Here is a 27859-nt window from a genome sequence, read left to right as displayed (position 1 = left end):
CGTGGATCCCCTCGCGGCGCAGCTGCGCCGCCACCGGTGCAAGGCACTTGGTGAATACCCTGGGTGCCGACCGTAGTCCGAAGGGGAGGGCTTTGAACTGGTAGTGACGCCCTTGGACCACAAACCTGAGGAATTTTCGGTGCCCCTTTAGGATGGGAATATGGAAGTAGGCATCCTCCAAATCCAACGACGACAGGAAGTCTCCCTCCTCCAGCTGACCCAGGACGTGCTGGAGGGTGACCATCCGGAACTTCTGTGCCTTGATGAACTTGTTCAGACGTCGCAGGTCTAGGATGGGGCGCCATCCTCCCGTCTTCTTCTTCACGAGGAAGTATCTCGAGTAAACTCCGGAGCCCCGAAGCCTCTTTGGGACGAGTTCGATGGCGCCCTTCCTGAGCATCGCCCTTACCTCCAGGAGAAGCTGAGGGACGTGAAGCTCTTTCCTGGCTACGGGGGGGACGCGCGGGCACCTTCTTTGAAACTCGAGCGCGTGGCCCCGGGCTAAGGCGTCCAGCACCCAACGGTCGGTGGAGATGGACTCCCACACGCTGACGAAGCTCGCCAGCCGGCCTCCCACCGGGGTGCTTCGGTGGGGGCCCGACCCCACGGCCGGTTCAATCCTGTTTCGACAAGGCTTTGCCACCTTGACCTCCTTGGCGACGACGGCGGGGTCCGCCAGACTTGCCTCGTCCTCTGTAGGCCTCCTGAGACGACGAGCGGGCCACCTGACGGTAGGTGGAGAAACCGCCGCCGGAACCTTTGGAGGCGCCCTTGCCTCCGCTGCTCCGAAAGGGCGTCCGTCGTTGCTGCAGAACCCCAAGGGCCCGGGCCGTCTCAGTGTCCGCTTTAATGGCCTGAAGGGAATCGTCCACTGTTTTCCCAAACAGGTTGTTCCCATCGAACGGCATGTCCAGGACTCTGGTCTGTACGTCTTGACGGAAGTCCGTAGCCTTGAGCCATCCACGCCGCCTAAGGCACACGCCGTTGCCCAACTGGCGAAACCCAGTGTCGGCGATGTCCGTCGCAATAGTGATGGCGTGGTCCGACGCCACCTCACCTTCCTGTAGGATCTCCAGGGCATCCGCCCTCTTGTCGTCCGGTAGGAAGTCCAGCAGGGGAGCCAGTTTGTACCATAGCTCCCTGTCGTAGCGGGCCACGATAGCCAAGGCGTTGGCCGCTTTAATCGTCGTCGCTGCAGACGAGATGACCCTGCGTCCCATAGCGTCCAATTTCTTTCCCTCGCCGTCCAGTGGGGAAGTCGATGTGGAGGCCGCACCCCCCCCCCGCTTTCTTCCTGGCCGCCGCGGAGACGACGGTGTCCCGGGTAGGCTGCGCCCGGAGGCACAGGGGGGGCCGCGTCCGGGACCCGGTACTTCTTCTCGTACCGGTCTCTTCTAGCTGGCGTCGTGGAAGGGTTCTTGAGGAGGGCGAGGCCCTCATCCCAGGTGTCGTCCAGTAGAGGCACCGTGAGGACCGTCTTCCTCTTGGCCTCGCGCCGTTGATAAAGGAATCCCTCCTTTTTCTTCTCCTCAGGGCAGAGTTGGAAAAGCTCGGATGCCCTGGCGATCATGGAGTGGAACGATCCAATCTCGTCGGGCGGAGAAGCCCTGGTGGGAGGTGACGACGGTAGATCCTCATCGTATACCTCGTCGTCCGTGCCCGTCGCTGCCGTGTCAGTCCCCGTATCATTCCCTCGGGTGGACGGGGAGGAGGGCTGGACGGGGCGTGACGGCTGAAAAGGAGGTGAAGGGTGAATCCTTCTTTTCTTGGGTGGGGGAACACCAGAAGGTCCCGGTTCAGGATCCCCCGACGGGAGAGGTTCCTCTGTCGGCAACGGTAGTCTCGTCCTTATCTCTGAACATAAGGACTGTATAGCCAACAAAATGGCCACTGAGTTGTCTTGCGGCGCTGGCAGAGGGGAATCCGACGGGCGATCAGGGGCCTCGTCGGCACCCTCGACGATGTCGTCGTCACCTGCGTCGGGATCCATCCCGACGGGCCGGTCTTCTTCCACGCCAAGGCCCTGGCTTAAGACCTCGATCAGCTCTTCCTCCGAGGTTGAAGCCGAATCTACGACGACGCCCTGCCCCCCCTTTTTCTTCCCCGCCGGGGATTTCACAGGGGTCCTATCGATGGGTACAAAAGAGGACTCCCTCCGAGGGGCAGGGAGACTCTGAGCCCCGAGGTCGCCACCACTGGTGTAGCCTCCACAGGCTGAGCCAGGGCCGCCGTGACAGCTTCGATAGAGGGCTTAGCCGGATGGATTAAGGCCTTCACCACCTTAGTTGCGCTCACCGCCTTATCCTTGAGGAGGGGGACACTGCCTCGCTCCCCCTCCGATGGGGCCTTCGAGCTCGACCGGGGCCTCTCCAGGAGCTTCGCCGGGTGCTCGCCCTTCCTTTTACCCGACCCAGAGCGTTGGCTCGTGACTGAAGGTGCCGGGGAGGGTGCGCCTTGCCTGGTGCCCGTAGAGGCCGACCATTCGGCGCCCCCGGTGCCAGCGGACTCGCGGTGCTTGGCCTTGTGTTGGACCCCCGTCGCCGGGGCGTCCTCAAAGGTCTTAGAAGACCGCTCGGATTTCTTCCTCTTCTTCTCGCCTGACGGGCTCTTCCCTTCTAGCCAGTTGGCGAGACGTTGATGGCGGTCCTTCATGGTCCGCTCCGACATATTGCCGCAATACGCACAGTCCTTCTCCACGTGCGTCTTGTCCTCATGTAAGCAGTAGAGACAAAAGGAGTGTTCGTCCTCCTTAAAGACGTTCTGCAGCTGGCATCCAGGGCAGACCCTGAACAGCTTTCCGGGCGTCGAGCTTCCCTTCTCCTGGGCCATGTCCGGGCCTGAGAAGCTTCTGGAGTCCTCCAAAAGCGTAGCTCGACAAATTCTTCACCCTTGAGGGGCGCAGACGAATCCGACACGGGTCCCCGTTGATCGGATGGAGAGTCGGTGGAGCTTGAGGCTCTTTTGACCAAAAAAAACGAAGTGATCCCAACACATGAACGTGCGGTAAAAATCTGAAGATGGCTGCCAGAGGCGGTGCTTAGGTAGAGGGCAGTCATTGGCTGTGGTCAGTATGACGCAGAGACCAGTGATTGGTTATTACGACGAAAGACAGATCAGAAACGAAACTGATACTGGTTTTTTCTTTACCGAGGATTCCCAGCCTGACGACGGAGAATATTCATGAGCATGTGAATCCATGCCAGACCCCATGCTGCAGAAAGGAGCCACTGAATTAGGGTCAGGACTGACGCGCCTCCTTTGACATGCAGGTGACGAAGGCTGACCGTCCCCAGATTTTCCTCCTTCATGGTCTGTGTAGTAGTCATCAGGCAAAAAGCGCTGCCGTCGTTGGACCTTGAATAAATCTGCTCCCGTTTCCCTCGAGCAGCACGTGGGTCCACCTCCCATGGAGATTCCATCGGGGGTGCCTCTCTTTCCTTCTCCGGAGGCTTCTGGACAAATGCAGTTTCAGGGCCTTTCCCCCAACCTGAGGGGCGCCTCCTGCCTTCGCCACTACAGCTGTATCACGCCTCGGGGGTAAGGACACAAGTAGGGTGGCCGTACTAGGTATCACCTTCGCAGACCATCTCTCTTTCGATGCTGTTGTGGTGGACTTTGTCAACGATGTGCTCATCGAAGCCCTCGTCGATCGGGCTGTCATCAAAGTTACTTTTGATGGGTCCCACCCGGACTTCTCCCTCGTCGGTTTGTCCGCTCGTTAATGAACGGAGTTTGTATGGGGTTAAGGACTGTGTCTTAGAAGAGGCACTTTTCATGGGCAGGCTCACTGTGGAGACTGATGGTAATGGCGATCGTACTCTGCCCGATTTGGGACCCGCATCAGTGGCGAACCCAGCGGAGCCAGCGTTGGGGAGCTGGGCCTTCTCTTGGACCCCCGAAGGTGAGGCATCCTCAAAGAATCACGACATACTCTTAGAGGGAGTTCGCTCCTCGGACCGGCCGGACCTGGGTGAGGCATGACTCTGACCAGAGGTCAAGTCGGGGCCTTGCTCAATTTTAGCCGCGCTGCTGTAGCGATCCTCCTTGGTTTTCTTTGAGAAACCATGGCACACCTCGCATCCCCCTCCTCATTGTGATCCAGATGCAGGCAATATAAGCATTTAAGATGCCAGTCTTCCACGTTCCTTAATATACGCTTTGCGCAGAGTTTGAAGAGGCTCCTCCTTATGCTCCTCGTCATGGTGGAAATACAGTTAGTAGGCCCAAGGCCGGGCGTTCTCGAACTTCGATGGGCTATCCGACGGTGGATGAAGATCTTTGCCGGCAGCGGATCCCGCTGTAGGCAGCTGTCCTTTGTCGAACGATTAAGCAAAAGCGGTCCAAATTATTCAATTTCTATGGAAAAAATTTGAAATTGCACAAAAATAGCTCGGAGAGCAACGTGAGGACTCCCAACACTGAGCGTGCAGTAATAATCTGAAGATGGCCACCAGGGGTGGAGTTTAGGGAGAGGACTGTCATTGGATGGGGCAGTATGACCCAGAGGACAGTGATTGGTTTGGAGGAGAAATACAGTTTTAAAGTGAAACCTTTTTTTCTTTTACCAAGGATTCCCAGACTGACGACAGGGAATATTCATGAGCATGTGAATCCATACCACACCCCACGCTGGAGATGTATGCTTCATGGGGGTAAACTCAGCCCAACTGGCAACCTACTGTCAAGTTCGCAGCCAATGAATGAAACCCTTATATTACTTTAAGCAACGAGGTGCACTTTTAACACATTTGCTACCTTAACTACTTGGAGTCCACACAATTGATGCCCTCCCCCTACCATGTTCACTCTGGTGAGACTGCGCGACTGAACATGAGGCACAGAACCAGGATTTAATCTGGGAGGGGAGGTTTGTAGGAAGCGGTGGGTATGCGAAAACGTGCCATTAAACAAATGCACATTAACATGGTGGGGATCCCAGCCCACGTCGGCCAACGTGATCCAGGACCCGCCGACAAAATATGGGTGCAGGTGGGGCCTTATAGTTACCCTGAAACCTTGAATTACAGGATCGTCCTGCTTGACAATAGGACCAGAACCACAGTGTCCTCTTGCTGTGGAGATAGCTCCGAGGGTCGCGTTCAGCGCACTCATTAAAGCAGGAATGGCAGAAGCACATGGATAAAAAACAAAGCCAAGCAAATAAAAGGCACACCTGGTGCTTCAGTCATTTCATCAGCAAGTGTTTGGCAAGTTGCCATGCCAACATCATAGCCTGCTCCCAAAATCCCCTTTCTCCTTTATGTTTTTAAGTAGAAATGATTTTGTCAATTTGTGGCTTGCGCCACAAAGTGCCAAAACCAAAAAGGAGGGCAAAGCAGTTACTTCCAAACACCCAACAGATCTCGACAATGCAACACAAGTACAATTATAATACTCATACAATTAAATAGAGTATCACTAATTATCCTACTTTGGATGAAAATCCTGTTGACTGATGGCAGAACTACCAGCTGGTAAATGGCTGTTCAAGATTATTCTCGAAGCCCGGAAGAGGAAATCATCCAATAATTGTTTTATCAGTGAAGGACCTAGAATAAAACACATACACAGCTATGTTTAATAGAAAGAAAGTAATCATTCATTACAGTTGTTCTCTTTACATATTTATTAAATTCGTAAGCTCAGACTCAATGTTATCCAGGGATCTTTTTTAGTTCAAATAGCCATAAAACAGAGCAGTTCTGAGTCTATTTCCAAATATGAAAAAGCACATTTTAGTCTGTGTATGCCAGGGGTACAAATCAATAAAGATAGTGGTAACAAAAATTGTTTACTACCAACTTGAGAAGATAATCTAAACTAACACTTAACGAGGAGTTGGCAGAATGGCGATGGAAAGCCCTGAAATGAACAATCGACAACAAGATTAATGATATGATGTGGCATTTATAGCGCACCTATACACAAGTGTTTCAAGGTGCAACGAGGCATGGGAGGGGAACAGAGGGAAGACAGAGAATGATTTTACAAGGCCAGGTGGCATTGAGATTGTTCAAGTGCAGGGGAGTGCGGGCGAGGGCAAAGTGTGAGGGGGAGGGGAAGTGCAGTACATAGGATAACAGTAAATAAATAAAACAATAAGAGCAATAAATAAGAAGTGCGGCCAGCTGGTGGCAGGTGAAGGGTAAGTGCAGACATCAGGTGTCAAGTGCAGGAAGGGGGCTGTAGGTGTACAGAAACAGCCCCAGAGTGCAAGGGTTGCCAGGGGGGCAGTGCAGGAGTGCAACTGGCAGGGAGGGGACCTGGGCGCGACAGAGCGTAGCCAGGTGACCAGTGCAGTTTCATTTTCAGCCAGGAGTTCAGCAGAGGAGAGAAGGAGAGAAAGCAGAAACAAAGAGGAAGGTCTTGAGGTGCTTCCGGAACCGGAAATAGTTCTCCTCCATTTTCAGAGTGGCAGGGAGGTTGTTCCAAGGGGAGGACCCAGTCGAAGAAAGAGATCTACCACTCGTTGCTTGGAGAAGCGACCGACCCTGAGGGAGTTTGAGGCAGATAAGCAAAGAGCTCGAGAAGGAAGATATTTAGGAAGAGTTGAAGGTATTGAGGCCCAAGGCAGCAGAAGGCTTTGTGGACAATGCAGAGGGTTTTTAACTTAATCCTCACAGTCACTGGGAGCCAGTGCAGGGATTTCCATCCTGGAGATATACGATGCCTGGGCTTGAGGCCAAGGAAAAGTCTTGCAGTCCTGTTCTGGATGAGTTGCAGAGCGCGTAGAGTAGAGGCAGGCAGATTTAGAAAGAGGCTGTTGCAGTAGTCCAGCCTAGAGAACCAGAGCTCTGGAGACAGTGAGCTTTTGAGGGAAGAAGAGGAAAGGAAGAATCCCTCTGAGGAGGTGCAGCTGGTAGTGTGACTTCTTAGAGACGTCAGAGATGTGAGGAGAGAATGAGAGTGAGCAGTCGAAGATGACCCTGAGGTGTTTAGCCTCACAGGTGGAAGCAGGAAGAGGGCCAAGAGAGGCCGGCCAGAGAGTGACAGGTAAGGAGGGAGCGGTGTGCCGATGAGGAGAATCTCAGTCTTACTGGCGTTAAGGCAGAGATCATTGGCGGCACACCACGCCTGGATAGCAGACAGACAGTCAGATGAGAGAAGGAGAAGAGGTAGCTGAAGGGAGCCTGAAAATAAGCGGAGTATCATCTGCACAGCACTGAAAGTTGCGGCAGAGAGCGGCAATGCAGTGGGCAAGAAGTGCCAGGTATTGGTTGAACAGCCAGGGAGAGAGGTTAGGCCTCTGGGGAACACCACAGGTAGAGATAGAGATAGAGGAGAGGAAGGACCCAAGTTGGACATGGGAGGGTCGATCAGAGTGGAAAGAAGTCAGCCAAGCCAGGGCCTGATCGGTGATACCCAGGTTATCACGGAGACTATTGAGCAGGATGGCATGGTTGACCGTGTCAAAGGTAGAAGAGAGATCAAGCAAGAGGAGGACACAGGGGGTGTTGGAAACCGGGGTGTTGGAATCCGGTGTGTTGGAATCCAGGTTGGGGAGCAGGTCTTCACGGATTTTTAGCAGAGCAGTTTCCGTGCTTCTGGCAGCTCTGAAGCCAGACTGATGGTCATGGAGATAACCAACAGATTCAGTGTAAAGATTAAGCTGGGAGATGGCCAGCTTTTCCAGGAGTTTGCCCAGGAAACGAGTGGTGGAGATCGGGCGATAGTCGGCAGGAGGGTGCACAAAGCAGTGCTTCAGGGGGGGGAAGAGAAGACTCCAGTTGCAGAGGAGTGTGTCATGATCACTGCTTCCAAGGAGCCAGGACCAGCCCAACGTCCTTGGAAGCAGGCCCCTAACCCTAATCCTAGGCACCAGCCGGTCCCCACTGGGACCTTTTGGACCTTGTCCTGGCGCCGGTGGCACCAGGCTCATCAAAACCATCGGTCCCAGCACTGGAAGCGCCGGGCTTATAATATGTGTGAAGATGCTTGGGTGGACTTACCTGCAGCAGACCATGCTGCTTACTTACCAGCCACTTAGAAGTCCTCTGTGAACAGGAACTACTTTCTTACCTGGGTGGGGCAAGCTCCACTCCCTGGATACAGCACTGGAACTCTTCTGGAACTGGAACTCTTTTCTTACCTAGGCGGGGCCGTGGAGGAAGACGCCTCATCACTCCAAGGCTATTTAAACCACACCCGATAGAAGAAACGTGCTTCGCGTTATTCTGCATCTGCAGCAGACGCTCACCGAGTCTGTTCCAGCCTTTCTTCTTTCGATCCTGAACCTGCAAGAATTATACTTACCATTCCTGTATCCAGTCAACAGCAGCACCTGCAAAGACAAGAAACAACAGGTTAGCAAGGCAACCTTTACTCGCAGTGCTTACTCACCTGATCCATCGGCTGCGGCCATTTCTTCACGCTGCACCTCCGCCTGTGAAGACAAAAGCATTGTTATTACTTACCGGCACTCCGCGAATTCCGGATTTCTTCACGCTGCATCGCCGCCTGTGAAGACAAAAGCATTGTTATTACTTACGGGCATTCCGCGGACTCCGGCGCTGCAACCCAACTTCTGAAAGACAAAAGAAGAGACATTAGACAGGTATTTACTTACGCCCATCGCGCTCGTCGCAATAGAACGCCTGCAAATACTCCGGCGTCTCTTCAGCACGAATTAAGCTGCAAGGGAAAAAGACAATTAGAGTGCTTGCATTTACTTACGCATTTCCAGGTGCTCACTCCATCTTCCATCTCAAGAGTCCTGCAAGACAAAAAGGGAAAAGCATTATACAGAGTCCTGTTCAATATTAACGTGCCACGCAGCTAAAGACTATAAAGACTAAAAAGGTGTCTGGAAACTCACCGCTCGTGCAGTTAACGACGGTCACCATCCTCTGAGTTCAAGAGGCGTATGTTTCACCAGTGAAGGAACTGGCAACGGCACCCTGCACCAGACGCAGATGGAGAGTCCAGCATTCACCTATCTAAGGTGAGCACGTTGACCTGGGGGCTCTACGGAGAAGCTAGGAAGAGAGAGAGAGAGAGGGACATTCAACAACCCAGACCATTAACCCCCATATTCTTTCACCTGCAGAAACCTCACCCTACGAGTTCGACACACAGTGCGAAGAGGTTCTACCCCAGAAGCCAATCGAGTCCTGCACATCACTCTTCGAGTCACAGACACCTTCCTGCCAAGACCAGCGCCTCTGTGGGAATCAGGTGAGCGTTACAGAACGCGAAGCCCACCGCAAAACTCCTACCCAGGCGCAATGGAAACCTCAGACACTGATCAATTAGCCCAGTTGCTCGGGGAATTAAGAGCAGAAGTACTTGCAGCTCGTCAGGAAACAAGCTCTCTAAGAAGAGAGCTGATAATTTCCAAGGAGCGAACAGAGGACCTCGCTAGGCAATTGCTACAAACGCAGGCAGGACAGAACACCTCTGCCCGCTCCAGGAGGAAGTTATCCTTCTGCATCATCTTTAAATCCAGTGCAAATCAATCTACCCGGTAATGTGCCCTTGGCTCCGCCCGAACGCTTTTCTGGTGACCCAAAGAAATTTGCAGTGTTCATCAACCAGTGCCGCCTACATTTCTTATGTCGACCAGCTGTATTCCCAACAGACCAGACCAAGGTGGCTTTCGTGCTTTCTTATCTCAGTGGCAGCGCCGCAGATTGGTCGATCCCTTTAGTCACCCAGGATGATCCGGTTTTACATGATTTCCAGGCCTTCCAGTCCAGCATGGAGAAACTGTTCGCAAGACATGCACAAGGGCAGGCCTTGGACAATGAACTTCTTTCATTACGACAGGGTAATCAAGACCTCTTGACTTATATAGCCTCATTCAACAGACTTATAGTGGAAACTCAATGGCCCGAGGATAAGAGAATAACGCTTTTCTACAGAGGCCTGCGTGGAGAGCTCAAGGATGCGTTAGCTCAAGTTGTGAACCCTCCACAAGAATGTTCAGACTATATTGACTTAGGTGTCCAATTGGACCACAGATTACAGAACAGGAAGGCTGATCGTTCTAAATTTGATACCCGAGTGTTTTCTAAACCACAGACCTCTACTAAGGGAGCTGACACTGTGGAACCCATGCAAATAGGGGGCATGAAAGGTCCTTTAACCCAAAAGGAGCGGGAAAGAAGAAGACAGCTGCAATTATGCCTCTATTGCGGGAACTCTGGGCACTTTCTTCGAGACTGTCCAGTGAAACCAGCTAAGAAGGCTGTAGGAGCCGCAGATACCTGTACCACAAGTTCTGAGCAGGGAAACGACCTAGCCCGGCAAGTGTAGAGGTCCTCTTGCCGAGCGTTAAGATTTGTCCCGTGACCTCGCATTTCGTGGTGCCCATGGTCCTCATTAGTCCTGAACGTCCGGATTGTTTGCATGCAATTGAAGCTTACATCAACAGCGGAGCAATCGGTAATTATGTGGACCGTGAAATGGTATCAAGCATGAATCTACCCCTTGTCCCTAAGGCAGTAAAAGACGTCATTACTACAGTGGATGGCACGGAGATAGCCTCCTGACCAGTAACGCACGCCACCCAAGAAGTGACGCTAGTGAGCCAAGATGGACACCGGGAGAAAATCGTGTTCTTTGTGATCAAGGCCCCTCAGTTCCAGATCATTCTGGGAATCCCTTGGTTAGAGAAGCACAATCCTCAGATCGATTGGCGAGCAAAGACGGTTCAGTTTCCAGAATGTTTTACCACTTGTTATCCTCGGCCTGATGTTTCACTGGCGGCAATCTCTTCTGAGGTTCCCAAATTACCTCCCGAATACCAGGAATTCCAAGATGTCTTTCGGAAGGATCAAGCTAACACCCTGCCTCCTCATAGGTCTTACGACTGTCAAATAGATCTGATACCCGGAACAACTCCTCCTTGCAGTAGGATTTATGCCCTCACCGAGCCAGAGAATCTTCACCTCAGACAATATCTGGACCAATACTTAGCTAACGGGTTTATCCGTCCTTCAAAATCTACAGCTTCATCGGCTTTGTTCTTCGTTCCGAAAAAGGAAGGAGACCTTAGGACTTGTATAGATTACTGCGCCCTGAATCAAATCACCGTTAAAAACAGATACCCGTTACCTTTGATCCCTGAACTCCTGGACCAAGTCAAAGACGCATGTATATATACAAAGTTGGATCTCAGAGGAGCCTACCACTTGGTACGAATAAAAGAGGGCGATGAATGGAAGACGGCCTTCCGCACCAAGTATGGGCTATTCGAATATCAAGTGATGCCCTTTGGACTTTGTAACGCTCCTGCCGCTTTCCAGTATTTTATGAACGATGTCCTTAGAGAACTCATAGATGTGTGTGTTGTTGTCTACATTGATGACATCCTTGTCTACTCATCATCTGAAGAGGAACATCAGAGACACGTTAAAAAGGTTCTCGAGAGATTGCGTCAACATAACCTTTTTGCTAACCTTGAAAAATGCGTTTTCAACGTAACTGAAGTTGAGTTCCTGGGATTCATATTGTCACCTGACGGAGTCCATATGGATTCAAAGAAAGTCGATGCAATCATCAAGTGGCCATCACCAACCTCTGTGAAAGGAGTGCAAAGCATGTTAGGCTTTGCTAACTTTTACCGCAGATTCATTCCTGAATTCTCTCGGATAGTCCAGCCCATCACCGCTCTGTTAAAGAAGAACAAACGTTTTGAGTGGTCTACTGAAGCAGAACAAGCTTTTCAGGACTTAAAAGCTAAATTCATTTCTGCACCTGTTCTAAAACATCCTCGCCCAGAACTCCCCTACATTGTGGAAACAGATGCTTCTAGTCTTGCTATGGGGGCAGTTTTATCACAAAGAGATCCGGTCACACACCAAATACATCCTGTAGCCTTTTGGTCCCGCAAATTCTCGGCTCCCGAGATCAACTATTCAATTACAGACAAGGAACTTTTAGCTATCAGATCGGCCTTTAAAGCCTGGCGGCATTATCTTTTGGGAGCCAGACACACAGTCACCGTAATGACTGATCACCGCAATTTACAATATCTGAAGACGGCCAAAGCTCAGTCTTCCAGACAGCTTCGCTGGTCTCTGTTTCTGGCTGAGTTTGACTTTATAATTACTTATCGACCAGGCAGTAAAAACGGAAAAGCAGATGCCCTCTCCCGGATGGGAGTAGATGAACATTTGACCAATCCAGAACCAATACCCATAATCCCAGAACTAAGGATTTTGGGTTTGGTCAGCGCTCAATCCTTTGAAGACATCAAGACAACAGTCAAATCACTCCTAACTCCGGCCGATTTGCAGGACTGGCAATTAAAGGGAAAAGAATTCTCAGTGGATCAAGACCTACCATATTTCCGAGGACGATTGTACTTGCCCTGTGAGAAAATACAAAAACAAGTAATCTCCTGTTATCACGACTCTCTAATGGAGGGTCACCCTGGCATTACCAAAACCATGGAAAAGATCAAAAGACATTTCTGGTGGCCATCATGGAAGAAGGATATTAGAGACTTTGTAATCTCCTGCGGTGTGTGTGCCCAGAATTAAAGTCAGAAGGAGAAACCAGCCGGCCTACTACACCCTCTAGACATTCCTCCCTGTCCATGGCATACCCTGTCCATGGATTTCATCACGGATTACCTCCATGCTCAGGGTATAATACCATTTTAGTAGTCGTGGATCTATTCTCCAAGATGGCTCACTTCATTCCCCTGAAGGGCCTACCTTCAGCTTCAGTATTGGCCCGAGAATTCTTAGAAAACATTGTTCGGTTACACGGTTTTCCCTCGGTTTAAGTCTCCAATAGGGGAATTCAATTCTTCTCCCACTTTTGGCGAAGTTGCTGTCGTCTAGCCCAAATTGATGTAAGACTTTCAACCAGTCACCATCCCCAAACTGACGGACAAACCGAAAGGACAAATCAGACTCTAGAGCAATATCTACGTTGCATGCTCCAACAAACTGAAAACCCTTGGAAGGATATTCTTTGGATCGCTGAATACGCTTACAACAATTCGGCTCATTCTGGAACCGGGAAGACTCCCTTCTTCCTATTATACGGACACCATCCTAGAACCTCTAACCTGGATCCTCCCCAAGAATTCGAAACACCTGCTGTGGATCACTTGCATTCGGAAATCACCCGTGCTTTTAAGGAAGCCACTGTTCATCTGCAAAGAGCTAAAGCTCAATTCAAAAAAGGAGCAGATCGACACCGTAAAGAAGCCCCTCACTACGCAGTAGGAGATCAGGTCTGGTTATCCACTAAGCACCTGCCTCTAAAAGGACCCCGCACCTTCATCCCGAGATACCTTGGACCCTATCTCATCTCTACCATAGTTAACCCGGTGGCTGTCAAATTGGAATTACCTGCGCATATGAAAATACATCCAATATTCCATGTCTCCTTATTAAACCCAGTACAACCAGAAACCCGATTGACTGAACTCCCAGAACCTGTTTTGGTAGATGGAGAACTTGAATTCGAAGTAAAGAACATCCTAGACTCCAAAATCTCCAAATCTAAGTTATATTATCTGGTTGATTGGAAAGGATACGGCCCCCAGGAAAGGTCTTGGGAACCCTCAGAATATGTCCACGCACCTCGTCTGGTCAAGAAATTCCATCTGAATCACCCCAACAAGCCAAAACCCCCGGAGAAGACACGCTTAGGAGGGGCCTTGAGGGGGGTGCTGTCATGATCACTGCTTCCAAGGAGCCAGGACCAGCCCAACGTCCTTGGAAGCAGGCCCCTAGCCCTAATCCTAGGCACCAGCCGGTCCCCACTGGGACCTTTTGGACCTTGTTCTGGAGCCGGTGGCACCAGGCTCATTAAAACCATCGGTCCCGGCACTGGAAGCGCCGGGCTCATAATATGTGTGAAGATGCTTGGGTGGACTTACCTGCAGCAGACCATGCTGCTTACTTACCAGCCACTTAGAAGTCCTCTGTGAACAGGAACTACTTTCTTACCTGGGTGGGGCAAGCTCCACTCCCTGGATACAGCACTGGAACTCTTCTGGAACTGGAACTCTTTTCTTACCTAGGCGGGGCCGTGGAGGAAGACGCCTCATCACTCCAAGGCTATTTAAACCACACCCGATAGAAGAAACGTGCTTCGCGTTATTCTGCATCTGCAGCAGAACGCTCACCAAGTCTGTTCCAGCCTTTCTTCTTTCGATCCTGAACCTGCAAGAATTATACTTACCATTCCTGTATCCAGTCAACAGCAGCACCTGCAAAGACAAGAAACAACAGGTTAGCAAGGCAACCTTTACTCGCAGTGCTTACTTACCTGATCCATCGGCTGCGGCCATTTCTTCACGCTGCACCTCTGCCTGTGAAGACAAAAGCATTGTTATTACTTACCGGCACTCTGCGAATTCCGGATTTCTTCACGCTGCATCGCCGCCTGTGAAGACAAAAGCATTGTTATTACTTACGGGCATTCCGCGGACTCCGGCGCTGCAACCCAAATTCTGAAAGACAAAAGAAGAGACATTAGACAGGTATTTATTTACGCCCATCGCGCTCTTCGCAATAGAACGCCTGCAAATACTCCGGCGTCTCTTCAGCACGAATTAAGCTGCAAGGGAAAAAGACAATTAGAGCGCTTGCATTTACTTACGCATTTCCAGGTGCTCACTCCATCTTCCATCTCAAGAGTCCTGCAAGACAAAAAGAGAAAAGCATTATACAGAGTCCTGTTCAATATTAACGTGCCACGCACCTAAAGACTATAAAGACTAGAAAGGTGTCTGGAAACTCACCGCTCGTGCAGTTAACGACGGTCACGATCCTCTGAGTTCAAGAGACGTATGTTTCACCAGTGAAGGAACTGGCAACGGCACCCTGCACCAGACGCAGATGGAGAGTCCAGCATTCACCTATCTAAGGTGAGCACGTTGACCTGGGGGCTCTACGGAGAAGCTAGGAAGAGAGAGGGACATTCAACAACCCAGACCATTAACCCCCATATTCTTTCACCTGCAGAAACCTCACCCTACGAGTTCGACACACAGTGCGAAGAGGTTCGACCCCAGAAGCCAATCGAGTCCTGCACATCACTCTTCGAGTCACAGACACCTTCCTGCCAAGACCAGCGCCTCCGTGGGAATCAGGTGAGCGTTACAGAGTGGTTGCAGAAGTCATCAAGAGCCAGGGTGTCAATGTGGTCCTTGACGGTTTTGGAGGAAAAGGGGTGAACCGGCTTTGACGAAACATTCATAGATCAGACTTGTCTAGAAACCTCGTCAGGGGAGAACAGGGGAAAGGCAGAGAAGGAGGGAGGAGAGGTGGCCGAAGAAGGGCCAGAGGAAGAGCAGGGAGAAGAGGGAGGAGGGGGAGAGGAATAGAAAGAGGACAGGATGTCCTGAGTTTTAGAGATGAAATGAGAACCCAGAGATGTGCAGAGGGACTGGGTGGGGACAGGAGAGGTAGAGACTGCAGCAGGATTGTCCAGTTCCTTGCAGAGTTTGGCTGAGTTGTTAGATGCCAAAGAGATGCAGGCTTGGATGCAAGCTCTCTTCTTGGTGCAGACAAAGATCCGGTTTTGCATTTGGAGAAGGCGGCAGGCCAGTTTGTCAGGGGATGTACCGGAAGCCCGCCATTTCCTCTCAGCCACTCTGCACTTGCGTTTGAGGGTGACGAGGTCTGAGTCGTACCAGGAGTAGCTCTTGGCTTCAAGAGATCTTCATGACGGGAGCAAGAACATCAAGGGTATCAGATATAGCAGAGTGGAGCACATAAAGGGCTGTGTCAGGGTGTGAGTCAGCCAAAAGGGGAGGAGGGGTGAGAAAGTGGTGGCGAAATCTTCATCTAAAACACACTGCATGGGTCGGATAACTGAGAAGGTGGGTGGCAGCGCTGGCGGTAGCTTGGCCTGAGGGGTAGACAGGGTGAGCTGGGCAGAAATGAGAAAGTGGTCACTCCAGGAGAGAGGTGTGGTGAGAGGGATAGAAAGGGGAAGGCCTGAAGAGATCAGAACATCCAGAGTGAGCCCTGCAGAGTGAGTCGGGTACAAGGGGAGAATAGAGAGTGAGCGAGAGTCGCAGAGGTCACCAAAGTGACCAGAGGAAGGACAGGAAGCATCGAGGTGGATGTTAAAGTCTCCAAGAAGGAGGAGTTGAGTGGTCGAGACCAGGAGGGAAGAGGAGAGGTCCGCCGACTCAGAGAGGAAGGAGGAGATCTGTCCAGGTGGCCGATAGATGGTAGCCACAGTAAGGGAATGGGTAGGAGAGAGAGCCTACAGGCGAGGCATTCGAAAGAGAAGTAGGCCTGCGTATGGATGACAGAGGCAGGGATCCACTCAGGGAAGATCAGAGCTACACCCCCCCAGGAACAGTTGATCTGGGTGCAGAGAGTATCTTGTAGCCATCAGGGAGGAGAGTGTCAAAGCTTGCGACAGAGCTGGCTGTGAACCATGTCTCGGTGAGACAAAGGACATCAAGGTCAAGTTCTTCCAGGAAACAACAGATGTCATAGGAGTGTTTGACAGCAGAGCGAGAGTGGCAATATGGAGAAGGTTGCCACCCTTGAAAGACTTCCGATGAGGGGTACAAATCAGAGGTACGCCCTGCGGAGGTGTAGAAGAAGCCCGAGGGGGGCCAGAGGAGGAAGTAGGAGAGGGCAAGGTAGCCAAGGAGGAGACAGTAGGGGGAGGCAAGGAAGCTGTGGGGGGAGAGGAAAGGAAATTGATGAGGTGCAGGAAGCGCCTATCAAAGAGGAGAAGGTTGGCCTGAGGGCCTTGGACCAAGACGGTACCATTCAGGTAAACATTAATGATGACCTTAGAGGAGTGAAAGGGGGGCCAGGAGGGCCTCCCATCGGGTGCCACCATTAATGGGAGAAGAAGAGAAAGGAGAAAGCACAGAGAGTCCATAGGTCTGGCGAGGGAACTACAAAAAGGATGTTGGTGAGGGTTTGCCTGGCAGAGGTGCTGGTAGAGGTTTCAGCGATAGGGAGGCCTGGGTTGGAGACCAGGATGTCCTTTTTAAACTTCTTCCTACCAGATTTAGTGAGGAGAACAGGATAGTCGATAGAGAAGCAGTTAGAAAAGATAGGAAAAAACAGAGAGCACCATAGAGTAGGTAGGGAGAGGAGAGAATAAGAAGGGGGCGGGGAGAACACTAGGGAAGGACAAGGGGGGGCGCAAGCAGACGAGACAGAGAGAGACGAAACAATAGTAGACAATTGGACAAGACAACAGGAGCTCAGATAATGGTAGAAAAGCTTGCTAGATGAATGCTTTGCTAAGAAGGCAAAAACCACAGAAAGGCACTTTCACAGTGTAATTCTAAGTACTGGAAAAAAACACCCAAGTCTGAGAGTCCTGTATTGTGGGGAAAGGCCTAGATTTCACAATGCAATTTAAACACCAGAGAAAACCAGGAAAACTCAACTAAGGCTGTGAAGCTGCTATGTAACCGCAACCTACCCACAACCACCTCCCTCCCTACTTCCTTCTTCCCCCTCCCACATTCACCCAAACCCCTGAACATCCCTCTCCCCACTCTCTCCAACTGCTTCCCGAGCATGCACCTTCCACCCTCTCCCATCCAGATATCCCCCCCTCTTGAGTAGTCCCTCTCAAGCACTCTTCCCCAAAAGCCCCACCCTCTCCCCGCACTCCTCTTCCAGCCCGACTTTACCCCCGAGACAACCCCCAAGAAACTTGCCTCCCTTGCTCCTACGCATCTCCCCTCCCACTCCTAAAACACACCCCTCACCAAATCCTTCCCTCCTTTCTGCACCCCACCAGCTCTCTTGCATCGTCATCAATGCCAGATCTGTAGTCAAAAACGAACACTTGAGTTTTTACTTTATCTCTGACGAAAAATCTGATCTCCTCTGGATCACTGAAACTTGGTTCTCTGATGACTTTGAACCTATCACACAGGAGCCCGCCCTTCTTCCCCCAACACCACCCCTGAATACATGCTTGTCGTGCACAACCGATCAGGCAGAGCCAGAGGACTAGCCATCCTCTACAAAACACCACCTCTCCGTTTTACACATTGATTGATTGATTGATTGGGTTTTTAGAATGAGCCCATATACAGTGTGTTTCGAGGCGGAACAAGACAAGAGGGTGAGAGAAAAGGGAGACAAAACAAAAACCATCCTACTAGGCCTTGGCACATTCGAAATGTGCAAGTGCAATAAGAGAAGTGCAGGGGACAGTGGGTGTGCCAGTCAGGGAGGAGGGCCTGTGAGAAAGGAGTGCTGGGGGCAGGGGGTGACGGGGGGTTCCAGGTGGACAGTCAGGGGAAGGCAGAGAGTGCAGGGGGAAGGAAGGAAGGTCCATGAGCTAAGTGCGAGGTAAGGGGCTGGAAGGGCTACAAGGGTGCAGACCCAGCCGGGCGGGTTCAGGTTGAAGGGGGTGGGGAGGGAGTGGGGTCCGGGGACCCAAGTGCAGGGGTAGACTAGAATTGGGGGGACGGGGCTACAGCCGTGAAGACACTGAAGGAACCAGGCAGCCAGTCAAGAAGCAGATAGGGCCATTCGCAGGGGAGAGGGAAAGAAGAGGAGAAAAGGAAGATCTTGAGAAGCTTCCAGAACTTAAGGAGGCCCGGCTCAAGTTTGAGAGGGGCAGGGAGGTAATTCCAAAGGGAGGCACCTGCAGAGGAGAGCATTCTACCAACACCCTCTGCTTGGAAAAGCGTCTGATCTGCAGAGAGTTGGAGGTAGACGAATAAAGGGGTGTAGTAGGAAGGTAATTAGGGAGAACGAGTTGGATATAGAGGGGTCTCAGGCCCCAGAAAGCCTTGTGGATGATGCAGAGGGTCTTGAACTTTATCCTAGCAGCAACCGGAAGCCAGTGGTGAGATTTTAGGGCTGCAGAGATGCAGTCCCTGGGCTTGGGGCCAAGGGTTAAGTCTTGCAGTCCTATTCTGGATTAGTTGGAGAGGGTGAAGCGAGTAGGTAGGCAGATTAAGGAAAGTCCAGCCTGGAGAGGACCAGAGCTCTGGAGACATTGAGTTTCTGGGGGAAGGTGAGGAAAGGGAGAATGCCTCCGAGGATGTGCAGCTGAAAGTGGGCCTTCCTAGCAAGGTCTGTGATGTGAGGAGAGAGGGCCCATGGAGGGAAGCCAGAGTGTGGGAGGAAAAGAGGGAGTAGGGATCCCACTGAGAATGATCTCTGTCTTACTGGCATTAAGGCAGAGATTGTGAGCAGAGCACCATGCCTGAATAGCAGGCAGGCAGTCAGGAATGAGAGAGGAAAAGGAGGCAGCAGAGGAGGGAAGCTTAAAGGAGAGCTGCAAGTCTTCAGCATAACAGCGAAAATTAGGAAAGAAGATGGAGATCAAGTGGGCTACAGGAGCCAGGTAGTTGTTGAACAGCCATGGCAAGAGAATAGTGCCCTGAGGGACTCCTCACTTTCCACCCGCGAAGGTGGAGTGAAAAGGGCCCTGGTCAACCTGGGAAGGTCGGTCCAAGAACAATGTTGTCAATCAGTACAGAGCCAGGTCAGTGATGCCAAGGGTATCCCAGAGCCGATTTATCAGGGTGGCATGATTGACCGTATCAAAGGCAGAGGAAAGGTCAAGGAGGATGAGAATGGACCGAGAGCTGGAATCGAGATTAGGGAGCAGGTCTTCACAGGTGTTCAGGAGAGCAGTTTCCATGCCTCTGGCAGCGCTGAAGCCAGACTGGTGGTCATGAAGGCAGCCAACGGATTCAGTGTGGTGGGTAAACTGGGAGATGGCCAGCTTCTAAGTTTGCCCAGGAAGGGGGTAATAGAGATAGGGCGGGGGTTTTCCAGACAGGAAGGGTCAGCAGGGTGCTTTTTGAAGAGAGGTTGCCTTAGGGAGTGCTTGAGGAGTGTGGGGAAAGATCCAGTGGCGGTGTGATTACAGAAATCGGCCAAGGCTGCAGCAAGGGAGACAATGTTGTCCTTGGTAGTTCTGGAGGAGCAGGGGAGTATGTGTTTGGATAAGACCGTCATAGAGCGGACTTGTCTAGAAACCTCATCAGGTGTTATGGGAGAAAAAGAGGAGAGTGGGAGGAGAGGGGTGGGGGACCAAGGGAGGCCTGAGAGTGAGTGAGGGAAAAAGGTGAGGCATAGAGGAGAGTGAGGACAAGATGTCCCGAGTTCTGGAAATGAAGTGAGAGGCCAGAGAAGTGGAGACTGCAGTAGGGTTGGCGAGTTCCTTGTAGATTTTGAATTTTCAGCTGTGTTGTTAGTGGCCACAGAGAGGTGGGCTTGGATATAGGCACTCTTCTTCAAGAGGATGGAGTCTGTATTGCCTATGGAGCAGAGGGCAGGCCAGTTTGTCAGGGTATGTGCTTGAGGCCTGACACTTCTGCTCAGCCACTCTGCACTTGCGTTTCAGAGCGGCCAGGTTGGAGTCATACCAGGAATTGAACTTGGAGGCAGGTTTCATGCAGAGCTTCATATCAGAGGCATGGATGTCTAGAGTGTTGGAGACAGAGTTGAAGGTTAGTAAGGGCTGTGTAAGAGTGAGAGTCAGAGGTAGGAGGGGGAGTGAAGGTGACGGCAAAAGCAGCAACTGACAGTCGCTGCTTAGGTCGAATGACTGAGAAGGAGGCTGGCAGTACGAGATGGGGCTTAGCCGGGGGACCCAGGAGGTCCAGGGGATAGGAAAGGAGAGCATGATCAGACCAGGAGAGAGGGTTGGAGATGGGGATGTCTGAAGAGATGAAAGCATCCAAGGTGTGTCCGGCTGAGTGCGTCGGACCGGATGGAACAATGGAGAGGGAAAGAGTCACAGAGGCTGCGGAAAAGCCCAGAGGGAACATCATGGGAGTTGAGGTGAATATTGAAGTCTCTGAGGAGAAGCTTGGAAGAGGAGGAACGGCGAGGTCAGCCCTGGCCAGGGGGCATGTAGATGGTGGCCAGAGTCAGAGAGAGCACAGGCGAGACATCAAGCCTGTAGACAAGGCATTCGAAAGAGGAGTAGGCCTGAGTGGGTATGATAGTAGCAGGGACCCACTCATGGAAGATCAGAGCAACTCTGTCCCCGGACTGGTTAGGCATGGGCTTAGAGAGGATCTTGTAGCCCTCAGGGAGGAGAGTGTCAAAACTTGTGACAGAGCTGGCAATGAACCACATTTCGGTGAGAGCGAAGATGTCTAGGTCAAGCTCTTAAAGAGGGTGACAGATGTCAGATGAGTGTTTGACGGCAGAGCGAGAATTGAGGGTAGCTAAGTGGAGCAGGTTGCCACTTTTGAAGGTTTTCCAAGGATGCGTACAGGTGTGTGGTACACCCATAGGAGGTGGCAGAAGGAGGGGAGGCAGTTGATGTGAGATGGAAGACACCTATCAAGGAGGAGGAGGAGGAGGAGGAGGAGGAGGAGGTTGGGATTAGAGCCCTGGACCATGACAGTGCCACATATGTAGACACCAATGATTACCCTAGAGGGCAGGAAGGATTACAAAGAACACACTTTCCTAGAAAAGAGAAAAAAAGCCTTATATTAAATACGGCAGCAAATACAAGAACACACAGATTAGACTTTCCTAGAAAAGAGGGAATCCCACCAGCTAAATAAGACAATTGAACAATGCCAGATAAGGATAACATATAACTGCCAGGTGCAGCAGACTTCAGAATTAGATAATAGAAGTAAAAAGAGGAGGGTCAGTTAAATAGGGAGCAGTAATGGCGGTTCCCCCTGCCCGCACCTTTCTTACCTCGTCAGTCGCTGCTGGTTGATGGCTGCGCTGCATGCTCACTCTGCGAACATCAGCTACCACCCTCTGGAGCTGCTAATGTAGGGGATGCTAGCCTCAGGGCCCTCCGCCAAGGGGGCTGCCACTAGGCGGGGCTGCCCTGTGGCAACTACTGAAGATTTCTTTAAAGATGACCATACTTCCACCAAAGAACCCAGCATCACAGGGTTAAAAATCCCTTCTAATTTCACCCCATCTAATTCCATGGTTAGTCCAGCTATCCTAGCTTTTGTAAATAAAATCTTGGAAAAAACAAAACATCTACTTAAAGACAAAAACCATCACAAAGACAACCTTAGCAAAACTGAAAGAATGGCCCTTACCACTTTCCAAAATAATCCGACCTTTCTCATAAAACCAGCTGATAAAGGCAGAGGCATTGTCCTTTGGGATACCATACTATATAAAACAGAGGTGCTGCTTCAACTAGACAATCCCCAGTTTTATCATAAATTGAATCACGATCCCACTGACCTCATCCGAGAGGAGATCAAAAGTCTTATGGACCATGCCTTACAACAGGAATGGATCGATCAAGATGAACATCATTTTTTGATCAAAATGTCGCCAACCACCCCAGCGTTTTACCTCCTTCCAAAAGTTCATAAAAATGCGGACCACCCTCCGGGTAGACCGATCGTTTCGGCGATCAATTCAATCCTTGAACCTTTATTTATTTACGCTGATTGGTTCCTCAGGCCTTTCGTGACAGCTATGAATTATTTTGTTAAGGACACTACAAGCACGATAAACCTGGTTGATTCTTTCCAACTAGAAACTCAAGAACTTTTGGTTACCTTAGATGTCACCTCCCTTTATCCAAGCATTCCACAGGAAGAATGCTTGATAATCATGGAAACATACCTCACCAAACGCATTGACACCCTCCAGAAAGTTCCCACCCCATTTATCATGGAGTGCATTAAGATTGCCCTCACTGAAAATGTCTTTCTCTATGACGGCACCTATTACAAAAAAATACATGGCACAAGTATGGGGGCCACCTTTGCCCCAGACTTGGCGAACCTGTTTATGGACCATTTTGAATCCACTTCAATGTATGACCCCACCAATCCTTTTAAGAACCACATCTCAAAATGGCTTCGCTATGTAGATGATGTCTTTATGGTTTGGCAAGGTGGTCTCAATCTTCTCTCTTTTTTAGAGTGGCTTAACAACTATAATCAATACATCAAGTTCACTATGACTTATGACCTACAAACCATTCCCTTTCTCGACCTCTCTTATTTAGAAAACTGAGGGTGGCCTTTTGAAAACCAAGCTCTTCCGAAAAACCCCCCGACAAAAACACACTTCTCAGGTTCAACAGTTTTCATCCTCTCAGCCTACGAGAAAACTTACCAGTCGGACAGTTTGAGAGTCAGGAGAAACTGTTCAGAGATGGTTGACTTTATTCAAGAAGGCAAAGACCTTAAACAACGTCTTATTACTAGAGGCTATCCCAAGAACTGTATCAACAGAGCCTACAAGAGAGCAAAATATGCAAATAGGGATAGATGTCTTCATCCGGAACGCAAAATTATAGAGGAAAGGATCACATGCGTAAGCACTTTTAGCCCCATCAGTAACACCCTACGGAGAACCATTAAAAAACATGGCACATATTGTCTACTGAGGTTTGCCTTTAAACGTCAGAAAAAACATCAGGGACCTTTTGGTCCATACATACCCGAAAACACCAAGCCCTATGTCACAAACTACACTTTGGAACCTTCCACCAGTTCTTGGTCACTATAAATGTGGTCACTGTTCAGTCTGCTCCCTGACCACTAATCGTAAAGCAATAGACCTCTACGGAAGGATATGGAATCTCCATGCGTTTTCTAATTGTGCTTCTGACTGGCTTATCTACGGCATTAAATGCCCATGCAATTTATTATACATAGGAAAAACCAGCAGAGCGATTAGACTAAGAATATGCGAGCATAGATCTGGTCTAAAAAACAAAACTGAGAAAAAAACCACTTCTGGCACATTTCATATCTGCCAACCACAAACACACTAATTTACGTTGGTTTGTCATCCAAAAAATATCACCCTCCCCCAGAGAGGGCAATAGAGACTTCTCTCTCACCCGAGCAGAACAAAGGTGGATATATAACCTTAACACAGTGAATCAAGGCCTCAACTCTTCAGTCGAGTGAAATAGTATGCTCACCTAATTTCTTGTCCCTTTTGTCATTTCTTCTACTTCACCATCGATTGATGGAGTCTATGTGATTCTTGCTTTTTCTCTTGTAATGACTAGGAGTGAACAAACCTTTTTAATCGGGCAGGTCCGTTACATTTCGTGTACCACTTTCAGATCCATTGCCCCACTTAGCGACCCATTCAATTTGGGCTTTGCGTGGTTTTATAATAAAGATATTTTTCCAAACTAGGTGAATAACAACTGTCATATTTCATATGTTCCATGTTCTGGGATGCGCGCATTTCCTACTGGAATCCCCATGCGGTTATATTATCCTTTATAATGTTTTATGGCTAATTCCGCCTGGCCGTGTTTACTCCTTTAAGCAAAAGGTGGACTCTCAACACCACGTGACCTTCAGGCGTCGCTGTTGCGTATTTATACCAGTGTTCGGCTGTCTTTTTGCAGTCGGAGGTGAGCCGTACATCATCGGTGATCCTGTCTCACAAGTAACCATTTCCGACGCTACCCTGCATCTGCAACGCATGCGAGCAGGCCCCCCTTTATCCCCTTTTTTTTCACTGCTTTCAGCCTTTCATGGGATTGGTCACGCTGGCTTGAGTTTGATTTACTGTTTTTGTTCACGGCTTAGATTCTATCAAGATACGCTTTTTGGAACAGACGGAATGCACTATTTAACTTAAAGTGCAGCTGATTGATGTGCTCCCTCCCATCTACATCGGAGACTACGTCATGAGCTATCCCTTTTCTCTTGCTCATTGAGCTGTTTAAGGTATTAACATCGGGATGCTACATGCAATCCTCTTTTATCTATTCACTTCTCCCTCTGCACATTATGAAAGGTTTCTTTACTTATTTAATTAACTTATTTGCATGGTTTCTTGTGTTTACTCAGAGACTGACTCCATTAGCACTACTGTGTGTCTGGGTCCTCCATGACTCGTACCAATGCCTGAAAGCACAGTGCATTCAGCGAGCAAATATCAGCTTCCATTAAACAATGCTGACATTTTTATAAAGTGAGTTTCAGGAATTGTTAATTGAGCTTTTTCGAAACCTCACGCACTTTAGCAATTCACTTCACGCCCTTTGATGTAAACTGAGCTATTCCAACATTTAGGGTGATTTATGCACCTGTTATTAGCTTTAATTAATATGGACCACCACCATGGTCTTGTGAACTTCAGCATGGATTATTAACTAAACAGTCACTTCACATTTATTTATTATTTTTTATAGTGACCACGTTGTCCTCCTGAATGAATAAATATAGGTGCGCCTTGCCACAGAATCTTCGCTAAGGCGACTCTCGATGCAAGCCCTGCATCTCATTTAATGGCTGATTTCCTCTCTGTTTTTCACACTCGGTCTAGTGATAATAAGAAAGATTGTTTTCCCTTATGTGTCACACTTTATGTCAACTGTTTGTATTTAACTGTTTGTTCTTAAAGGTTTTGTTATAATACAACCAACAGTCTGTCAACACGAAACAATGCTTCTATGTAGAGTTCCGCCTTTTACAAATAGTATATTAGAATGTCAGGCTAACTACATTTTTTTACCTATCGGTTGTAAAAAATGAACCCACACATCACTATTTAGTTTTCTTTGTTTTTGTGAACCACAAGGTAATAATATATATATACATCTCCTTAGATCCATGATGTCAGTGATACATCACCTATAAGGCTTACCATGAAGAAATCATCCGTCCTGAAGATGGCCACAATACTGACCTATGTATGGATATCTGAGAAAATGTCCAATCCACCATTTGGCCGACACCTTACATCGCAAAAAATGTCTAAAGTTAGGCGTTTTGGTAACCATTTCATAGGACCATAGGGTGTATTGATTTACCCATTTTTCCTTTCCCTTTGTTTTTTGCCTTCCCCCGCTTGATGTAATGATTATACTTATGTTTTTTGTACTTTTTATAATTCATGGTTGTATAAAACAGTTTAAGCTTTTTTACAGATATATGATTAAAATTTGATTGCTTGTACTTTAGTGTGTTTTGGCTATTCTTGCCCATTTTTAGTTTTGCGACTGCCATATTTTGTTGACTTTCTGTGAATAGGTCTATTGTTAGATTCATGTGTGTGTGATCATAAGTGCTCAATCTCTTCCTAGTACCGAAGTAGTGAGGGGTAATCACTTCTCAGTGTCTCTATAGGCACACTTGCTTGCATCAACTACTGAAGAAGGGCACCAAGCAGGAAGAGGGAATGGGGTTCGCGGAGGCACTCAAAGAGGCTGCGATGTGGCAAATTAACAAATTAAACAATTTAGCCAGCAATATAAAGCAAAGTGAGCAGGAGAGCAATGTGTCAAAACTTGCAGTTTCTAACAATTTAGTCAAATCAGTCAGCCCATGAAGTGAAGGAGGAGGAACAGTACGCAGCAAAATACAGTTTACCACTGCCCTTGATATCTGACATTTCACCAAAATATTGTGACTACTAAGCCCCGAGAAGCCACTGAAAAGATTGCATCCGCAGCGTGGCCTCTGACACCAGGAAAATGCAGGAGGCCATGAGACCAAAGAGAGAGTACGGCCGATGCTGGCAGACTACGGACTTCTGGAACCATATGACTATCAGATTCTGGAGACTCTCGCATCCGGGGAAAAGGCCTCATCTTTGGATCTAGCTCTTGGTAAACAGAACATTGTGATGACATGGTAGACCTCCTGGGGGGAGCTGGGGTTGGTTTGGGGTATGCTGGCATACTGATTTCAAGAGCTTTTTAAAGCCTAAATGAAAAATGAAGTCGGTTGAAGCAGTGGCTAGCTGCTTCAGTCGGTTGAAGCAGAGGCTAGCTGCTTCAGTATATGGCATGAGCTGCTGGATATATTTCAATCTCCATCTGACTTGAGGGTCTTGAGAGGGGTAAGGCATCTGGGATGAGATATACGTTGTACCATGTAATTGCCAGTAGAGGTAATTTGAAGATGGTAGGGGGCTTTGGAGTAAGAGAGGATGGAATCTTTGGACCTTGTGTGTGAACTGTTGTTGGGAAAACCAGGGTTGGCTGGAGGGTGGGCCCCTAAAGCACACTGTAGGGACTGCTACATTTTGAGAAATATATGTTCTACATTTATCAGACTCAAACACACTTGATGTGGACAATCTTGATCGCATCGATTTAATGACATTGGAAATTAGTATCTGTATTGTGTTTAAACCAATAAAAAGTTCATAAATATTCAGGGGAAATGCCCCACCCGATACACTGAAGCCTCCGCATTGCTGTAGTATGGGACTTCTGGAAATTCAGGGAGAAGCCCAAGATGTGAAGCAGGGAGCAGCTGTCCTCAAAGTGCCTCAAAATCTGCTCTGGGGACCTCCCCACAGATCAACCAGTGGTCTAACATGGGAAGGTGTGTCCTGAGGTGGACCGCCACTACAGCAATCGGCTTAGTGAAAACTGTGGGAGCAGCGGTTAGGACAAATGGAAGAACTTTGAACTGAAGAGTGCTGCCCTCCTCCTCCCCCACCCCACCTCACCCCAGGAGATCACCAGTGCTTCAGATGGATTGGCACATGAAAATAGGTGCCTTGAAGATCATGTGACACAAACCAGTCCAGGAGCTGCAAAGCCTGCAGAATCTCCCTCAGGGTCACCATCCTGAATTTACCAACACAAATCTCTCTCCCAAAGCTGGCACTTGCTCTGCTGCACCCATAATCAGTAGGGCTCCCAGCTCTTCCTGGAGCTTCAGTTTCAGCTCATAAGTAAGGTGTGGTGATCTGTCCAGTGGTCTTGAGAAAAGGGATGCAATATCCCAACTGGACCAACTGAAGGCCCCAGGCATCTTAGTTCCACGTGTCCCAGCGCCCGGAGACTCTTCCTCCTACTGAAGAAACAAGTGGGGAAAATGAAGCCAATGAAGACTGGCCTTTTGAGGCTGTTGTGTTTGGAACCCCTTTTTTGTACTTTGGCGCTTGATCGCGTGAAGTCCTATGTTCAATTGTCAGTTTAGTAGGTCTTTTCTTAGTTTTATTAGTGTAACATGTTGTTTGGTTGGCAATGGTTGTCACCTGTGTGACAT

At 49.5% G+C, this 27859-nt stretch overlaps 1 protein-coding gene across 2 annotated transcripts in view; it reads right to left on the bottom strand.

Moving 5' to 3' along the window:
* USP24 (ubiquitin specific peptidase 24) overlaps positions 1-27859 on the bottom strand; it is a 2799104-nt gene that overhangs the window by 1627705 nt on the left and 1143540 nt on the right. For both annotated transcript variants that reach the window (XM_069642114.1, XM_069642115.1), the window contains exon 40: positions 5432-5549. In XM_069642114.1, coding sequence (XP_069498215.1) covers positions 5432-5549 — 118 coding nt within the window. The remainder of the gene's footprint in view (positions 1-5431; positions 5550-27859) is intronic.

This window comes from Ambystoma mexicanum, chromosome 1q (assembly GCF_040938575.1).
Source record: "Ambystoma mexicanum isolate Mex_15411 chromosome 1q, UKY_AmexF1_1, whole genome shotgun sequence".
NCBI classification, from domain to species: Eukaryota; Metazoa; Chordata; class Amphibia; order Caudata; family Ambystomatidae; genus Ambystoma; species Ambystoma mexicanum.
This window is presented reverse-complemented; position numbering and strand designations above follow the sequence as displayed.